At 34.8% G+C, this 20,100-nt stretch overlaps 1 protein-coding gene across 3 annotated transcripts in view; it reads left to right on the top strand.

Annotated features, from left to right (window-relative positions):
- The window catches only part of heph (polypyrimidine tract-binding protein 1 heph), a 377,608-nt gene that overhangs the window by 338,237 nt on the left and 19,271 nt on the right, over window positions 1-20,100 (top strand). For all 3 annotated transcript variants that reach the window (XM_018508372.1, XM_018508371.1, XM_018508373.1), the window contains 2 exons: window positions 11,127-11,178; window positions 16,285-16,343. In XM_018508372.1, the coding sequence (XP_018363874.1) occupies window positions 11,127-11,178; window positions 16,285-16,343 (111 nt within the window). The remainder of the gene's footprint in view (window positions 1-11,126; window positions 11,179-16,284; window positions 16,344-20,100) is intronic.

The raw sequence follows: 20,100 nt of genomic DNA, 5'->3' as shown, positions 1-20,100 counted from the left end.
TGCGAGCCGCGTATAGATGAGCAAACGTGAATTCGCGTACACAAGCGCAATGTCATCGAGATTGTGACGCACAATGCTCTTCGTCCACAATAAACAAAAGTTTTTTAATCAAACTACGCGCCAATTTGAGCGTGTCTGTACATAAAGAGAATAATTTAGAAAAAATCAATGAAATGGTGAAAAATCGCGTTCGAGCGTGATCGCGTGAGAGACAGGGCGCGGCGAGGCTTGAAAATTCACTTTACGAAATTAAGAATTGCTAGCCTTTTTTTCCCCGTAATTTCATCACATGATATTCTATTAATAATTCAGCCGTTATTGAATAATTATATATCCGATTCGCGTAATCACATATCGAATAACACGTATTTCGAGGCACATTAATTTCATCGCATTACAATCGCTAATATGCGGGGCAGACTCATTCAATTTCAAGTTTCAATTACATGAACTTTAATGAATCAAATCAAATCAAAACTTCACGTTGTGTCGGGTAATAATAATTTACGCCTGTGAATCATTCTTAATTTACTAACTGTATACTGCTTTTTTAACGAGAATTTTACAATTTTTACTTACATGCGTCGAGAAAATCAATGGCAGTCCTTCTCATTTTTAATTTCGAATAATCCAATTGTCCAATTATTCGATAACGTCTTTTTATTCAATTTCTTCGCAGTTATGTGAAAATAATACGCAATTCCACGCATAACTTGACTTGCGATAATTAAAAGAGCGTCGTTAATCGGTGCAACGCGCGTTGTTCTCACGCAGAGTTTTTGCCGTGGAAAAATATTTCAGATCAAACAGGAACCTCCGATAACTCTCACGGTCGGTCTGATTGCAAAAGTTATAACAATACCGTGTCTTTCGAGCGTTCGTTCGACGACGGATGCGGCCGCACGCGTACGCGTACACAGAAGTATCGATTGCAGATGTAGAATGCACGCGCGGAATGATTTCCCGTGGGAATCTCTCGAACGCGCACACTAACGATCTCTCTCACATATATGGTCGTGGCCTTAAAAGTAGCATAGCACCGACAACGAAGAGAAAGCGTCACGCTTCGCGCAGAAATGTTATGGCAGTTTGATTGCGATAACGACCTCAGCTTTTCCTAAACTTTTGCGAATCGATTTTGGAAGCTTGCCATTAAATATTTCCCACCTTTTGCCTCTCTTTTTCTCTCTCTCTCTCTCTCTCTCGTTCTCTAATTTATATTGTATTATTCTATATATTATTAACTCTCTGAAGCTGACGCCAAAAATCTGTAACACAGTTGCTGATGTTGGATCTGTATTCGGTGTAAGACTCATTTAATTTATATTAATTAAAAGGCACTAATTAATTTCGACGGAGCAAAATAATATAACTCGTATTAAAAAAATGAATATTAATGTATATAACTCGTATTAAAAATATTAATATAACTCGTATTAAAATATTAATATCGACGAGTATATAGCCATATCCAAAATTATTAGACACTCTTGTTTTTAAAATTCTTAATATATAGGTCAAAATAAATACAACAAACAGCTGTAAATTTCTTTATAACGACGATCAAATTTAATTTGTGAAATTATTATTTCAGTTTGATTGTGTTGCAAATCCGAAAATAATCGACGCGCAGTTATATATGAGATAAATATATTTAAAATACATACAAGAGAGAATATTATTCCAACATTTAACTTTGATCGAAATTGGCGCTTCTCTTATTTACAATTAGTTGATTTATTTATATACTAGTCTTATTCTAATTTGTTATTAACAATTTCATTTATTAATAAATGATCATTGTTTAATATTTTATTAAATCCCTTTTTGTTTCATAACTTCTATAATTTTTTTTAGTAAACTTCCTACTAATTTTCTGCAAGTGGATTTGCTGATATTCTTCCATAATTACAATTTGAAAGTCTTGTTTCAAGATGCCTTTTCCATTGCAAATCTTTTCCTTTAAGTGTACAATATATGTTTAGTAACCATAAATATTCAATCAGTGCCATTCGATTTGAGGATATCGTCAATCTGTAATATTGATCGTATTTTTTTAACCATATCATACTAGCATTTATAAACACAATTAAGCAATAAATTCTAAGAAAATTCACAGACAACTAATTCCAAAAAATCATTAAAATAAAAAGCAATTCGTCATATTTTAGAAAATTGCTAATTAATAGAATGTCTAATAATTTTGCACTTGTATTTTGCTAAGAGAGTAATTCAAATTTGCAATAACATAAAGAAAATTTAATTGTTGTTTGACATTTTTTACAAAGAGATTTATAAATAAATGAATCCAAGTTGTCAGCACCTGAGAATTAACTTGTTAACTCGAAACATAATTTCACGAAATAACCTTCGGACGGACGATTGAAAATTAATAGACTCGCGTTGTGTTGCGATTTTGACGATGTAATTCTTAATAGATTCCAAAACTATTCTGAGATCAATTGACCGCAACATTTGACCTTCTGCCGTAACTAAAATAAAGTATACTCCTATTTTTTGTTTTATCGCAAATCCAGTCTTCTTTATTCTGGCATTCAATCGCACGGTTTTCTTATTTTAGACGTCAGTAGTGTTAAAATAACTGTTACACTCAGCATCCACTTCATTCGGCCCTCATTAAAACTTCCGTCGCAAATGATGCGCGCGCGCGAAACCGACTCGTCGTCCCAGTTTCAATCCGGCGCAGAACTTGAAACGCCGATTTTCTTTCATCGGCTGCCAAAGCCGGCTGTCGACTTATTTTCGGATTTCCTGATTTTCCCCGATTTCGCTTATTTACATCTCGGCCGACGAGTGTATCTCGCTACTGTTTATCTGCCGGGGCGTGAAAGCGGATTGCCTTAATCCATTCGTCGCAAAGTTACAGGTATCGGAACTTCCAATATTATCGATATTAAATACTTTCTCAGCGTCAATATATCCGACGCACAATTTGTTATGAGCATGAATATTTTTTAGAATGAAACGAATTGGCAACGAATACAATACCAGATGAAAGTTTCGGACCATTAATCGAAACAAAATCAAACTTATGCCTTGTAATTTAATACGTTTTTATATCATTTTACTCAGTGTTTTATAATGAAATGAAAAATAATATTAAATATTTTAAAGGTCTACAAAAATATTTTTTAGAAGAAACGCACTAAGAATGGCACACTTTTTCGTCGCTTAGGTAATTTAGTTACAAATTTATTTATTTTTTTTTACAAAGGATTTTTTTTCATCCATCTTCTAAAAGTCCATAGAAAAAAAACTTTATAGCTGTAGTTTGAATTTCTCGAAATTAACTAATACTATATTGATCACAACTGCACTAAATATAATTCCTGTTTATTTTTAAATTAATAAAAATATATAGTAAGACATAAATTGAACTTTTAAGTAATATTTCACTGGAATATTATCTTAAATTTTATAATAGCTTCAAACTTTTAATTAGCAGTGTAGAAAAAACATTTCATTAAAAATAGTTCACAACGATCAGTTTTAGAAAAAAGTTTTGTTTGCAATTAATTTTTTTTTTAATTAAACAATGCTATGTTAATTACAATTGCACTAAATGCATTTTTAAATTAAAAAAAATATTTAATAGGATATGAGTCAGATTGAAATAGTATTTCATTGGAATAGGTAGGTTCTTAAATTTTATATATGGTTTAAAATTTTCAATCCGCAGTGTAAACTAGAAATAGATTCCCGTATCTCAATATCTTGTTGATTCTAGCTATACAAGATTTATTGATGATAAGGGTGCAATATAGACTGTTACCCTGTTTGATGATAACTGCTGATCGCACGTGTCACACGATATACAGTGTATCGTGAAGTAATGACGTGGGCCGGGTTGTACTTTCCTAATCTCCTATAACAACAGTAGGAGGCAAACGCTAACGACGGAATAGGAGAATAATGGTGCCATAACGAACAGAAGTTTGTGTGTAGTCGGCGGCAATCGTGGAATGCATCAACTGCGCCGATAATAAACGTTACCGCCTACGGGGCTCGAATTTCTCCGAAATTCGCAGGGACAATTTGTGCCAGTGTGCAGGAAGCGGAAAATTTGTCAGATTTCGAGTAATTAATTAAATGCCGGTTTAATTAATTTTATTGTACAGTATGTTTGTAATGGACACGCGTAAATGCCAAAGGAAGGCGGAGCTTTCCATTGCGCTGCCAATGTTTATACGACATCGATCTACCATCGGCGTTACGTTTCATCACGTAAAACAAATTATGAAAGAAGGAATTAACTAAATAACAATTTCATATATATACATATATATACATATGTGTATACATATAAAATAACGGAATTAATTATATGAATTTATGAGAATTCGAAATTCTCTCTCTGACGAAAACTCCGCGTTGACAAGCTGTTGCGATTGCGCGGCAAACTTTCTGTAAAATCAACTCTCGGAAACAAAAAATCGTAGACGTAATAAATATACAGACTGTGCATTCACTGATCTTAACATCTGTGCTCCGTTAGAATAAATTGAGCATACACTATTAAATTTACAATGCCAAATTGCACCAAATTTCAGTTGTTTTTAATCATATTCACAGGTCGCCACTAGTCCTGTCGCCGAATATGTCATTAATTCGACTAAAACAATGGAGTTAAACAACTTTCAAGAAAATATATTAAATTTGACTCATTTAGTTTATTATTTTCCAAGTGCATACGTTAAAAGGACGATGTTTACTTTGAAACTAACCATAGAAATGGGTTGATTTACATTTTGACACAGATGGAAGTTAAAAGTAACAAAATATTATTTAATTAAGTCATTGATATCTGATATTGCTCCTTTGATATCTATAATAGTGTATTAGCATCTCTCTTCAACTCAAACCTTAATAAATAGAGAAAAAGAAAGAAAGAAAGGAGGAAAGGAGTGATATGATCAAGCTACTTGATTCTTTCTAAACCGAGATTGATAACTTCATAGGAATGTGCACAGTTTATTTTTATTACGTCGATGAAAAATTATAGAACTGTCCTGGATTATTTCGGGATTATCTCTCCCCGTGCTCTGCGATCTCTCGCGATTATCATCGATCCGTCCGTTTATTGGCGCAATCTCGGGGTAAATACTGGCGGGATGCATCGCGACTTCATATCCGCTCGTGATCGAACTGTTTTCGGTCGGACGCATGCATCCTTCGAGCCGGAAACACGACCGGCAAAAATTCGAACATCAAAATTGAAATATTTTCCGTTTTATCGGAAAACGGATAAAAACATGTACGGCCCGACGGTACGCCGCCGCCGTTGCTGCTTTTCGTATTACGCGTTGTAAATAGCGTGCACCGTTTACCGCTTCAGGGAAACGCGCGGCAGTTGCAGTTGCAGCTGCAGCCGTGATGGCGAGCGAAGGAGAGAAAGAAGAGAGAGAAATGCGCATAGCCGAGCGAGCTATTACAGGCGGTCTTGCGGCCTGTAATGGACGCTCCGGATGTATGAACGTAATGGATGGAACTGTAATCCATATATTCTAAACATTATCATCGTTATCACCTTTTCCGCCTTCGCAAGCCTCAGCCTTCGTTGAATCCGTCCGCGCCAACGATCCATCTACTTTTAATTTACTCGGTTTACAATCTCCGAGCTTAACACACACATCCGTGATAATAGTCCTGTGATAATCGAATTCTCTATTTGATGTAATGCGAGCTAGCGTTGTGAATACCGTGCTACCATACATCGGCTGAAACATAATAGGTGAGGTAAATAGAAACATAATATGATAAATGTCGCAATAACTAAATATGCCCATCTAATTGACAAATCAGTAATATACATATTTGTAATTATTAAGATATTTGTCAATGACAATAAAAAAAAATGAAGGAAAGAAGATAAAATCTTGTATCAAAATAAGTAATAAAAAACATATATTTTAATTGTAAATTGTTGTGAAAAAAAATTATTCATTTCAAATTTTGCAGAGACGATCGTATTTTCACTCATCTTGAATAAGGAGATATATAATGTTTACGTATTTAAATCTTTTATTGTATTATATTTATCTAAACATGTAGTTGCTTTTATAATTGTAAGAAACTGAAAATTAAATTTTTATAATTTTTAGTTTCTGAAAATGGAATTAAAAATATTTTTTTAAATTTAATTTTTAATTTCCTATAATCATAAAATAACCACTATGTGTTTAGATAAATACAGTACAATATTTTTAAAACACACGCGTTGATAAAAGAAATTTTAATCAATTAATTTTATTAGTATGATATAATATATCAATGATATTACAGAACTGATCATAGCTTTTCCGAGCACAATTATCGTAAAAATGATTCTTATTGCTTATAGCCGAATATAAACGTGTAACGATAATGAGATCTACTTGCAAAGATGCACCAATTTTTATCGTTATCGATGCCTCTTTAATGGGCAAGCTTTAATTATTATATTCGACATTTATATTCGGGAAAATTTCACTATTCCGCGAATACAGTCTCGTACATTTTAAACGATTTTTAAAAGTCTCATTGGAAAATTTTTTCGCTCTTTATCGGAAAAGGTTAATTGTTACAACGTACAAACAGGCAAAAAAACTGTTAAGAAACGCACCAATTACGCAATATCTAAAAACAAGTATTGCCTGCCTGTAAACTTTAATTTGGTAAGAAAAAAATTAAGGAAAGGAACGATCGTGAAATTATCAAGACATTGTATTTTCATAATCTTATTTATTTTAATGTAGTTTTATCATTAACTATTACATACTGAAAAAATTGGTTGAATTATGTATTACCTAAAATAATAACAGATTATTTGATGAAATATGAACTATTCATAATCTTAGTTAAAATAAGACGGTCGCGTATATTTTAATTGTGGCAACCAGACATTTTGGTTGCATAAATTCTAATAAAAATAACAACACTTTTGGTTAAAATGGATTATTTAATTATGATAAGCAGAAATCTGTTAGTTTTATCAAGTACTTTTTTAACTAGATATTATTTTGAATTTGGATATTATTACTACACACGCACTAATCAAACTCTAACCGGTATTATATTTAAATGTTCAGATTGCGTATCAAAATTTAATTATAATAACTAGAAATTCTATTTACTTTTATCAAAATTCACTGTGAACCAAATATTTATACCTTGTTAATTCAACCATGACTTTCTCCGTGCATTATTTAATTTCTCGAATTAAAATTTATAAACAATTATATTTTTTCATAAAATAAAATCTTCTGAAAAAAAGACAGTTTTTTTTTAATTTGTTAAAGAACGTGCCGTTGCATCGTAATATGATTGAATTTTCCCTTGTTCGATTAAATAAGAATATTTTGCCGCGGTCCGGTTTGATTAAAGAATTCCATTTTTCGAAATTCTTTTATTCACTCTATATAATTCGCCATAGGTGGGCATCGCGCACCAGAGAACATCGCTTTGTCGACTTGTTTAAAAAAGAAGTGCCGTAGTCTCGTTCTAGTTCAAGTTCTGCCCACGCCGTTGGCACACGAAAAGTCTTTGTCCCAATTGGTGTATGCGCATATCACAGATACAGCACGGTTGCATACATCTTTTCTCCCTAGAGTTCCACTAATTACTGAAGCGTTGTGTAAAGCTCGCGGCGCGTGTTTCACATTCTTTCGAGCCGCTTCCACGTTGCGTATATTCCCTTTTAGCATCAGAATTCCATTCATTATTACAGCAATTTTTTCATTTTCCATGTTTCCTAAAAGATGCACGCGCGCAGTAACATAAAAATTGAGAATTAATTAATCAAAGAATACACTTTTCTGTGTGTGCATTCGCCGCTATTTTGCTATGTAGACATCCACACAATCATTAACGAGTTTTAAAAATTAGTTTGCATTACTGCAAATTACGTCTCTTGTATGATTTTTCTTTCTCGGAATGATTTAATCATTAAAACGTGATTTTTCAAACACGAGAGAGAGAGAGAGAGAGAGAGAGAGAGAGAGAGAGAGAGAGAGAGAGAGAAGAGGGAGAGAAAAGTTGTGACGTGGAGTCGAAGAAAGTATCATCACATTGGTTTTGCAAGAACAAACACCTTCGTAGGTTTCTGCAAAGCAATTTCGAATGCAAGAGTTTTACAAAGGCCGTAAAGATCACGAATTTGTTTATGCGTCGTACTTTGCGTGCCACGGTCAAAGGAAGCGTGATCTCAAAAGCGCGGAGCAGAAAATACAGCTTGCAAGAAATGCATCCTTATACGCAATTTTATATTGCGGCGTGACGTTCCGCGATATTGCGGTTGTTTTTTTTTCTATTCTTCCGACGATGCGTTTCTCTATTTTCAATTTTGCGAATTTATCGTCGCGTTAACGGCGAAATATAAACTTCTCATTCGGTTGCGCGGGTCGCGTGCAATATTGAATATTTGGGAGCTAAAACGCAGCTCGCATTAGCGTTTCCCTTCCATCCCTCCGTCCGCTCTCATGTCCCACTCGGAAATTTTTCATTTCTCCTCGCGGTCACGCTTTTACGAGCTTTTTACGTATTTACTCGGCGGACGCGCCCTTTCGACAATCTCGAGCGTCAAAAAATAACTCGGCGTGGGAAATCATTCATTGGTATTAAATAGCTATTCAGAATTATTCGGTCGTGATATCGGGTGTAAAGTTAGCACCTCATTTTTTAATTGTTATTTTAATCTGGGAATAATCACATTCATTTTTTGCGTAAACGATCAGATGAGGTGTTTTTACATCTCAATTAAAACCATTATAATATATATTGCATGTTATTGATTGTTTTCCGATTTATTAGTAGATATTTGAGAACATTGTGGATTTAATGATAATTTTCTGAAAAAAAGTAAGTAGAAACTAAATAAAATATTGAAAGAAATACATACGTTAAGTAGCTTATTATGATATTATTTCTAAAAAAAAAAAAGAATAAGAATTTTAGTTAATATAACGCTTTCCTTATTGCAGCTTTTCGATGGCATTGCATATTTAAAGGTTCATAAAGAATAATTATTAAGAAAGTAAAAAAACATGTTAAAGAATATCCATACAATATTTCACAATTCACATTTTTTTACCGCTGGAGTATAAAAATACCCCAGGTGACTATTCCCGAGTTAATAGTGGTAATCGTCGGAACTTTTTAAAAACATTAAAGAACTTCTCTACTCTTCAAAGGAAACTAAAACTCTAATCAAAACTCTCGAGAACTGAAGTTGAGGTGCTAATTTCACGTGATCAAATCAATGCCATTTGTCAGATCAGTCTAATGAGCCACTAATAGACGCGAGATCGAAATAATAATGTTTCTACATGAACAACGTGATGAATCTATAATTAACAACAAGGAATGATTTACAATCGATCGGGTTGAAAAGCCGATAGATTAAAAAATCATTAATCCCTCGGTGTTCCGGTGGTACGGCTAAGCCGCGGGAGAACCAACCGTACACAGTTGACCGTTGCGAACGCAACGGTTATACCGGGCCAAATATTTGCATTCGCGGTATTAATGTGATCATCGGCATTGTCGACCAAATATATGACAATGACGGCCGGTGGTTTGACGTGAGCCGTGCGCGATTATTAGCCCGCGGCTCGACACCGTATACGCCTGTAAATATTGCGTGATACTGTGCTCCCGTCGCCGTGGCTGCCGCCGCCGCTCGCCAAAGAGGCTTTTGAAAATTCATGCGAGCGTTACCCCGGGCCTTTGAATATATCGCCGGTATTTATGCAGAACGCCATTCCGCGACCGCGCCTGTTGTGTCGCAAATCAATTTTTTTAGAACGGCCGTCCGGTTATCGTAATTACGAGCTGTTTTACCGGGGGATTCCGATAGCTGCTTTTACCGAGGATAATTGCCGCATTATAAGTCTGATAATCCACACGCCCGTTTTGTAGCTCGTTGCCCCGAAATAAATCGCTTTGTCGTAATATCCACACCAATTATTTTGTAATTTCGTCGCTGCGAAATATCGCCGGTTTGCCAAACTCATAATTTTCATCGGTCACGTCCTGCCCGGGCTTGTGTGCAGCTATACGATTATGACGATTGTATTCTCGGACGTTAATTATGAGGCTCAATCGAGGTAATTTTTCGCGAAACGCCTGCGGGCCTCATCGCCTTGAATTTCGTTATCATTGTAAACGAAAATGTAATTATAATTTCACTGGTTAATTCACCCTTGTAATTATATTTGCTAATTAAATTATCTAACAAGGAAACGCAATCAAATGTTCTATTTTAATAACTTATAGACAAAATTAAGAGAGAGAGACACATATTTTTTTGTAAATGCTTTTCTGCATACTAAGCGAATAAAATCCTCTTTTGAAAAAAAAGAAGGCTTTCGTTTCTTTTTCTTTCTAAGTGAACGAATTTTTTTAATAAAAATTTAAAAAAAAGATTATTATTATTATTATTATAAAGAGAGTCCTGAAATTCAACTTTTATTTAAAATATTTGTTTATACCTGATAGTTTACTGTTAAATTTATGTCAAATTATATTCAAGAATTTGAGTTATTTTTTATCATTTCTATATGTCGCTCTTACTCAATATATCGTTAATTTAATTGAAACAATTAAATTAGACACTCAAGAAAATGTATTAAATTTGACTCGAATTTAGTTTATTATTTACCAAGTGCAGTTAACATGGATATTATTTACTTTGAAACTAATTACAGAAATGAATTAATTAACATTTTGACGTACATGAAAGTTAAAAATAATAAAATATCATTGAACTCAAGAGATTGAGTTATCATTGCTCCTACAACATCCAGTTAGACGACATTTACTCAGGAAGAAAAAAACCGGTTTTTTTCGAGGGAAATTTTCACTTCCCTTAATGTTTGAATGAACTTACAAAAAAATTCGTGTCTCTTATTTCTTTCTCTCTCTCTCTCTCTCTCTCTCCTCTCCTCTTCTCTTTTTAATATATCTAAAGCTTGTTAAAATCGAAGGAAGATACTTTGTTGTGTTCTTTTGTAAGAAATAAAAATCATGAGATCCCTTACAGATGAAAATCAATTGAGATAAGATTCCTTATAGATTATACGTAAGTCAATCGAATTATTTTCAGCCAAGGTTTATTTTGTATGTTACAGATCTTCACACGCTATGGCAAGGTTCTGAAGATCGTCACCTTCACAAAGAACAGTAAGTACCGTGCTTAATATGTGTACCGTCATTGTTTCGCGACCTAGAATCGATGTGCCAAAGGGAGAATGAGCGGAGCCGCGGCACTCTAGCAAGCGCTGCACAGATTCCGCTCTCGTTGGTAGACAGGCCACTCGGCACTTTAGTACTTCAGTGTGCTCCAAGTGCGTCCTGGCCTGTCGGCGTTGTTGCGCGCACTTGGCGCCGTTAGTAGTTTCGCAATCGCGCAGAGAGCCCCAAAGGGTGTCTTCCTGAAATTCATCTCGAAGCGAGATCGTTGCGAATGTTACGAAATCGGGGCGAACGACGCATGAAAATTTAATGGCAACAAAACATTTATTGTGTAAGAATCCATGTCACATCTCAAAGCATTACTAAAAATATTAAAATTTCATTGTTTATTCTGTTAATATATCTAAATATCTATATAAAGTTTGAATAGAATTATCTTATTGATTTCAGTCATTTAACTTTTTTTAGTTATTTAGTTTTTTTTTGTTTCGATTCTTATACAAAATCATGTTTTGTAGTATTTATTACAAATTTTTGATGAGGAACTTTATGAATTAAATTATTTTTTTTTTATAAATAGTAAAACTGTAACAAATATTCGCGATCAAAAATTAATTTATTTTGAATCTAGTTTATTAACTCGTTTAAAAGTTATTTATTTAAAAGTTATTTTTATTTAAAATTGCAGCAAAATATAGTCATTGCGATGCACAAGCCAAATTTTTTTATGCTTTTGGCTGATACTGTACAGTCAAAACACCCTTAAATTACGAATTGTGAGTAACTTACGAACAAGCTTTTCCAGCACAGCGTAACAAAAGAGAAAATACCTGACGACACATTTGAAATCTTAATGAACTGGTATCTTAAAATTTTCTCTGTCCTGATCTAAATTGTTAGCAGGGAGTTCAATATCGCGCGCAATCTCTCAGTTACGTTATATAAAAGGTACAAGGAGAGCCTTTGGTACATAGCCGGCGAGCGTGTTACTAATTCATGTTTGCAGTAGATGAGCGCGAGAGAACATCATTATTCCGCGTGCGCGTGTGCGTCGGTGTGCGATAGTGCACAGGTGCGTCGGTGTTTGCTGCGTCGCAACAAGCGATGCGCGAGTCGTAATGTCGAGCTTCCGCGTGGTTACATACATATACACACGCTTCGGAGATCCTCCCAGAATTCAGCAGAGTTTGCCAGCAGGTCTCGACTGTGAAACGCCCCAGTCCGTGTTTGCCATCTACAGCTTTGGCCATAAGTACAAAGCACCCCCACACTGGAAAAAGAGTCTGGTTGCATTAATTGGAATTCTAGTTGAAAAGACATCAGAATTTTCTGATTTTTTGAATCTATTATAATTCTAGTTGGGATAACCAGAATTTTAATTCACGTATGAATATCAAATTCTTCTGGTTCGTTTATTTCCAGCTAGAAATTTTTGCACAAATTAACGTTCTATATTTAACAAAAAATAAGTTAAAAAACAATATTTCTTATAACAATTTTAATATTATTTTATTACTCTTTTCCGTTGTTATCGCAAAAAAATACAATAAAATTGAGATTCAAATATTGATGAAAAATATATACGAATTTAATGCAGTTAATGATATGCAAATCTTTTAATTTAAAATTGTCTTTAATTAAAATTATAACAAGAGTCAAAAATTAAATATAATAATACATTTTTTAATACTTCCCCTTTGACTATTGTTACGAATTTTAATCAAAGACAATTTTAAGTTGAAAAATTTGAGCATCAATTGCTTTAGAGTTATATATAATCCTTTTATTAATATTTGAATTTTATTTTACATATAAGATCTTCATTACTATAAATGTATCCTTCTTTAATAAATTGAGGGTTTTATTTACAGCTAAGGCTAATTAAGGGAATGCGTAGTTCCGACGAAAAATGTTAAAAGTGCGTTTTGCGTCACGAGAAATTCGTAAATAACATGAGGATTTTGCATTTATGCAAATACATATAATTTTGCGCGTTATCGAACTATACGAAAAAAGACGTCACTCACGAGCAGCGAAGGAAATCTCAGACGATGTTTCAATTATTCCTTCTAAATAACGCAAAACGAATTACTCCAACGGTAAATAGCACAAAAGCAAAATCGTCGGCGGTACAAAAGTAAATTATCCTACTTTACCATATTATTCTGGCTTACGACTCAAACCTCGGAATTTTCAAACGAGAGATTGCAATAAAAAACTTTTCAATGAAAATTTCTACGTTCGGTTACTGAAGCACGAGATTGCGTCTGCGAGCAAAGTAAACGTTATCATCGCGATTACCGCGTTACCACGGCCATTCCGTCTGGGGGAAAGGGAATTACGATTGTCATGAAATGAAAAGCGGGGCGCGCGTCATACTTCTTTTTCTAACGCTCGTAACATCGGGGCTCCCCACCGCCAAGGGGAAGAGAGCTCTCTTTTTCGCTTCCGCGATTCAGATTTAAAAATTAAATAACATTGCCGCGGGCGCTGATCCTTTGTTTCGTATCATACGCGCTCGTAATGAAATATCGCAAGTGAGGCGCGCGCGGCATAGTCGGAGTTGCACGAATTTGACGTGTACGTATGCGAGATTAAAACTCGCGAAATTGCAATTGCCGGGGTTGCCTTGCGAGGTTGTTTCATTTAATTGATATTTAATGACAATTATAAACCTGACCTCCGCACGCGCGCGTATACGACCCAATGCGAAAAGCAGTGTTCTGTATTAATTTCGCAAAATATCCGACCTGCTTGGCGATTTTAACGTTTGCCTTCTTCCGTAATTGCTTACCCTCGCGAATCCATATACGCGATTGTGTGGAGTACACGTAAAAGTCTCGTCACATTAGTATTTATCTGCATAATCACTCACTTTACACTGTTTATATGCGTTTTTATAAAAATTAATAATTTCATATCTAATTATATATCTTTATATTAAACGGAAAATTGCAATAACAATATATGTTTCATAATTTTTCTATCAAAATGTACAAATTTTCGTAACATTATGTAACGTAATGTGCTAGTATTACACTTATATTTGCATTCACGGTAATATTACTTTTACATTTATACATACACGTAACTTATATAAATGCATAATTCATTGTTGAATTATTACGTAAATATTTTTACAAATTAAACTTCGATTGTAAATTTGCTTTTGCAAATTATATAATTACTTTAAAGAAGAATAATTTTATTTGTAAGTTGTTATTTATACATGTGTAAATATACATTTTTAACAGTGAGCCCCAAAATTATCTACTATAATTATTGTAATTTTACCTGAATTTTTTTATAGTGTGGTAAAACAAACATGATAAATTAAACGTCGGTAGCCGATTATCAATTAGGGAGTTGTTACTTTTTTAATAGATACATCAATCAATCATCTCGCTAAATCTAATAGGTAATTTTCAGAAAAAACTTTGACGTAGCTAAATCGGCAAACTCGTTAATTTTACAACGTTTATGAATATTTTATTTATGTATATTTTACTCCGACGTCGTACAATTGCGCCATATATATGCTGCGGCAAATTTAATCAAACATTTCTCTTAATTCGCATAAAATCCTACATACGGAATAATTCTGGATTCAGGAAAATAAAAGGTTTCTATCAGCGTGAAATCGTGTGGGTGTGCGTGCACGCGCGTGCGCACGCGAACATGTTTGGACTTTAGCGTATTATTGTAAAGAGTTCCATTATCACGGTGGAGCAAATTTGAAAATGAAATAGCGTAGCCGCCGGCTGGAACTTTGGTCAACGCTGCTAACGAAACAATTCCGGCTTTCCGGCCGCACGGGAAAAACGTATTATCATGACAGAGTTAGTTTCTCGCAGCGGTCGCGCACTAAATTAACAAATCACCGCTTTTTGTACCCAGAATCCAGTCGGTACTTCAAATACCACACGTATTTAACGCTAAAAAAAATATACGGTTTTCTCCTCCGAATCAAATTTTCAAGAGTTTACATATTTTGCATTTAGAGCTGCATTCTCGATGGCGTTTTGCGCGCCTTGCGCTTCCAACGTGTTTCACAGAATATCTCGTAATTTTCATTTTTTGGTTTTTACGGGTTTACTTTATACCTTGAAGGTTTGCTATTACGACAGAAAGGCTCCGGCCACTTTTACGGAGTTGTTATTTACGTTACGCAAATCATGCAAAATTGCGCAATACGCCATTAGGGAGCGGAATAAGAAAAGTAATGAAATTTTGCGTTTCCATCTCTTAAAATGTATTATTAATTACATTATTATTATATAAAAATCGTTACTACACTGAAAAAACGGTTTTGTGTGTGTGTTGAAATATATAAAAATTTAACTAGATATAGATAAAAAAAATTTTATTTAGACTCTCAAAATAATTATATAGACCGAACAAATATAACGCTTGAACTGTTTGTTGAATATCACAGAATGTTGAAACTTTTGCATCATTGTCAGCAACACTTAAAGATGTATTAGATGTATAATTTTTGCAGAAATTACTGGAATTGGAAATTTAAATTTTCCGTATATATATATATATATAAATTAATGAAATATAGTTTAATAAGATCAATATTTAATATATGTATAATGTATTTAGCAATATAATTTTATAGTTTAAATGAAAATGTTACTTTATATATTAAGTTTCTTAAAAATATGTCTACTTCTGATTAAAATAATTTTTTATTCAAGTTCTAAATTACTATCAAATTTTTTATATTATTTTTGCAAATACAATATAGAAAAAATTTGTTACTTTTTCATAATTTTTAAATTTGATTTTAAAATACCTATATATAATACATCCTTATGTGTTCTATATAATTATTTTGATGGTTTAGCATAATTATTTATGGATCTATTTAACTAAATTTTTAGATACCAGCGCATATAAATCATTCTTTCGTTGTTTCTGATGTATTTTCCCGCTCAATGCCGCTTTCGTTTTACCATTCGAGATGAATTTATCGGCCATCGCGACTATCTATTCTTTTGCGATCTCGAGCGCGGCTTGTGCGGGAAACTCGTAAAATTCACCAACGGACGACGTAGTCTCACGGTTTTTATCGCTTCTGTGTTCCAGGCTCCTTCCAGGCACTAATACAGTACGCGGACATGCTGTCGGCGCAGACCGCTAAATTCGTAAGTATCCACTTGACTTTGCTTCCACTCTAGTCGCCGCCTGGTGCGTCCTTCCTTCATTTCATCCTTCCGCCATCGGTGCGCCCGTTGTCTTCCTCTTTTTTCTTCGTTCTTTCGTTCTTGTCTTTTCTTTTTTTTTCTTTTTTTTTACCCCTCTTTAGTTACTTTTTTCTTCATCTCCGCCGTTACGGCGGTGCTTATCCGTTGAGCTCCCACGGGACAGATCGAAATTTTCTGCGGAATATCTCGCGTTGGGAAAATATTTTCCGAGATCCGCTCATCTCGACGAAAGCCACGGCGTGGGGCTTAATTGCCGGAAGTAAGCCCGATGAATGTAATCGAAAGATTGATGGCGGAAGAAGGAATCCCGTCGAGGGTGGAGGGGAAGGAACGAGAAGATCGCGCGGTTACGCCCGATACACGGTATTTCCCCGGATTTATGGAAATATCGGCTGCTTTGCAAACCAAATTAATTCTTGAAGCAGACCACAGATGCGCGATCGATCGTGTTGTTCTCGCTCTGTTCCTCGCACTGTTCGCACGAATATCAATGATGTAGACTTTGGTTATAGCATTGTATCTCTTCGTAAAAAAAAAAAGGACTATATTAGACCTTTAACTTTATAATAATCGCCGCGTAATCGTTTAACTCGCAAGATTTAAAGTTCCATATTCTGATGATAACTACTTGTATTTTTCTTTTCTTTCAAGGAGGTTGAGAAAGCTGTAGCATTAAACTTGCCGCTGCTTAAGGTACTACGAGTTGTGTCTCTGCCGTAAATTTTGTTTTACCTGTAATTCCCTACGTAATCGTTTCGTCCCTGTAATCACGAGTTAAAGTACCCCACGTGTCCTGACGATAACTACCTTTCTCTCCTTAAGGAAGTTGAGAGACTTGCAGCATTAAAGCGGACACTGCTTGAAAACAAAAAATGGAGAATGTGCGTGTATAGTTTCTGTTCCGAGACTTTGTCTATTATGAATATTACAACTAATTTCCGCAATATCCGTCTATATCACACAGTTTCCTAACAACGCACGTTGTACCATAAAATGTAGAACACCTCCGCAAAATTAGTTTCACTCTGAACAATTTAGGAAAACGAAGAGAATTTCATAAACTCTCTTTCTCAAGCAAAAAAGGAACCTCGAATTAACTCTTTCAGACTCCTGACCGTAACTGTGTACGTTAAGTTTGGCTTTCTTTTTGTTGATCTAAACAATTTTTCTTTTCCCCTTCGTTTTTGAAATCTATTGTACATATTATGATTTTATTATACTCGACTTCTCCCAGCTGTCTTATGAGTGTTTGAGATACTAGATAACTTTTGTGAAGTGATGTGACGCAACCCACTTCGCCGGTGTAAATACCGAAATGTGTGTACTAATTTTCTCTGTTATTCAATCACTATCATTTAAAGTCCGCCACTTATGTCCATTTCTACCAATGTAGATTAACTTTAATCTCGAGTTTACTTGCTTTTTAACTTTTCCTAATTCTCTAGAACTAGAAAAAGGTACAAAGTAGATAAGTCAAACCAAGATTAAAATTACTCTAATTGGTATAAATGAACATTTTATTCAATAGGAATTATTCAATAGGACTGGTACAGAATACGCCAAGATATCTCCACCTTTATTTCAAGATTCGTTTAAAATAGAACGGAAATGACATATCTATAAAAGACATTTTATAACGATAGGAAAGGACAAGCAGATCCGAATGGATTAACGTGGTGCGGCTGCAGGCATTTCATGACATTCGCACTTGGAAATTACATTAGGAATTAACTATGTCGGCGTATTCGCGTCGTGCGGGATGTGTTGCCGCGTTGTTTTACACCGGTAACGACAAGCCATCGCGAACGGAAGCTCGCCAGAAACTTCCGTCCCTTCCCGTCCCCGCACTCCATTCGAATCCACCACCCCCGTTCGAAAGCCCCTCTAGCCCTCTTCGTGCCTCACCACCCGTGCCATAAGCTCGGCGCCGCAAACTAGTAAACCTGTGCGATGATCAAAGGGAAAATTAATTCGCTTGAAATATACCGGTTCCACCGCGAACCAACCTGGTAGCGCGCAAGACAGAAAATTAATTTAGCTTTGTTGCGGATATCACTCTTCTCCGATTTTCCTCTCCTTTTTCTCGCTCATTCCACTCGCCTTTCTTCTCTTTCCTCTTTTTTTTTTCCTCGACGCGCGTGCAAAAGCACGAAACGGCAACTGTACGTCGCTTCGGCTACCAGTCAGATTTTTGTCGAATTTTTTACGCAAACGCATAGAATAGATCTGTTCAAATTATATATGTAATATGTATCTCGAAGATCGAAATTCACATTTCAACTCAGGATCAGGAGTTTAAATTGGAACCGTTTATTTTTTAATTGCTAATCTTTCGAAAAGTTAAGGGAAATACGTTGTTCCATATTTATAAAACCGATTCTCTTGTTTCGATTATGCATACACAGAGAAAGATGCATACTGTATTCAAATATTAATTACTTGTTTTAAATATTTTAAAAGTTCATATATCCGCAAATTTATCATAAGTTCATCACGAGCATCAAATTTATTCAAAATATATTTTGAATTATATAGCAAGTTTATATAATACTTTTTAATCAAGATTATTAAATTAAAACAAATTCGATTTGCTTATTATATAAAATTGTTTTTTCAATAAAGTTTTGTGACATTCTTTAAAAGAAAACTAATTCTTGTTTCGAGCATATGAGTTTTTCTCTAAAATTTGTAAGTATATTTTAAAACTATTACTAAGATTAGACAATTCTTTATTAAAGGTATCTTAAAAGATTTACTTAAAAGATAAAAGTAAACCAATTGTAAAGTAATCCTTTTTCTTAACAGCGGAATGATTTTGATGTGTGTAATCTGACTTTTCAAGTATTTTACACTACCGCGTAAAAAATAATTGCTCAACAATCGAGATTTAAGAATACATATTAACTCGGAATCTTTTCTAGTTGAAATTGGAACAGTCTTTTTTTTTAATTGCGGATCTCTTTTGAAAAGCAAAGGAAAACGTGTTTCGTATTTGCAAAAAAACTGATCCGTCTCGTTCTCGATTATGCATTATCAGTGTTCTCTCGGCTATGAATAAACCGCCTGAGGAGCAGAGTGAGAAAGAGAGAAATCGGGCGCCGCGCCATGCGCGCACGCCTGAGGCTCGCGGCGCGGGCCGACCCGCTAATTATGTACGAAATTCATTAGCCCGTGTAAATATGGAGCGGTCGGGTGTATGTATACCCGCGTGATACCCCGGGGGATACGCGGACGCGCGGCGCGGTTTCGTCGCGCGCAATGCGCACCGTGCGCATTGCTCAAACAAGCGACCTGAATCCCGCTTGTGTCCGTATTAAGCGTACGAAACGTTCGCGCGCGTGATATATTGCAACGTACCTACATTGCGACGTACGTCTCAGAAGCACTTGGATTAATATTGCGGGGGATGTTGATTAGCGGAAACCTCGGATCTAATCCGAGAAATCAGACTCGTACACGGAAAGAACGCTTCTACCAACCGAAGCATCTGAAAATTTAGGATACGTTCCGTTTTCATGCTCACGTGCTATAAGCATCAATTCATCCTTGTTGTCTGTCATTATTAAGCAAGAATGAATGATGCTTACAAGCGCTGTAAGCGTAAAACAAAACGCAATCTTGGCTAGATCTAAAATAATTTTATTAACTATCAAAATAATTGTTTTTAGATTTGTATTTAACTAAATTTTTTAATATT

Source organism: Trachymyrmex cornetzi, unplaced genomic scaffold (assembly GCF_001594075.2).
Source record: "Trachymyrmex cornetzi isolate Tcor2-1 unplaced genomic scaffold, Tcor1.1 scaffold26, whole genome shotgun sequence".
NCBI lineage: Eukaryota > Metazoa > Arthropoda > Insecta > Hymenoptera > Formicidae > Trachymyrmex > Trachymyrmex cornetzi.
The sequence above is the reverse complement of the archived record's forward strand: the minus strand, read 5'-3'. Positions and strand labels throughout refer to the sequence as shown.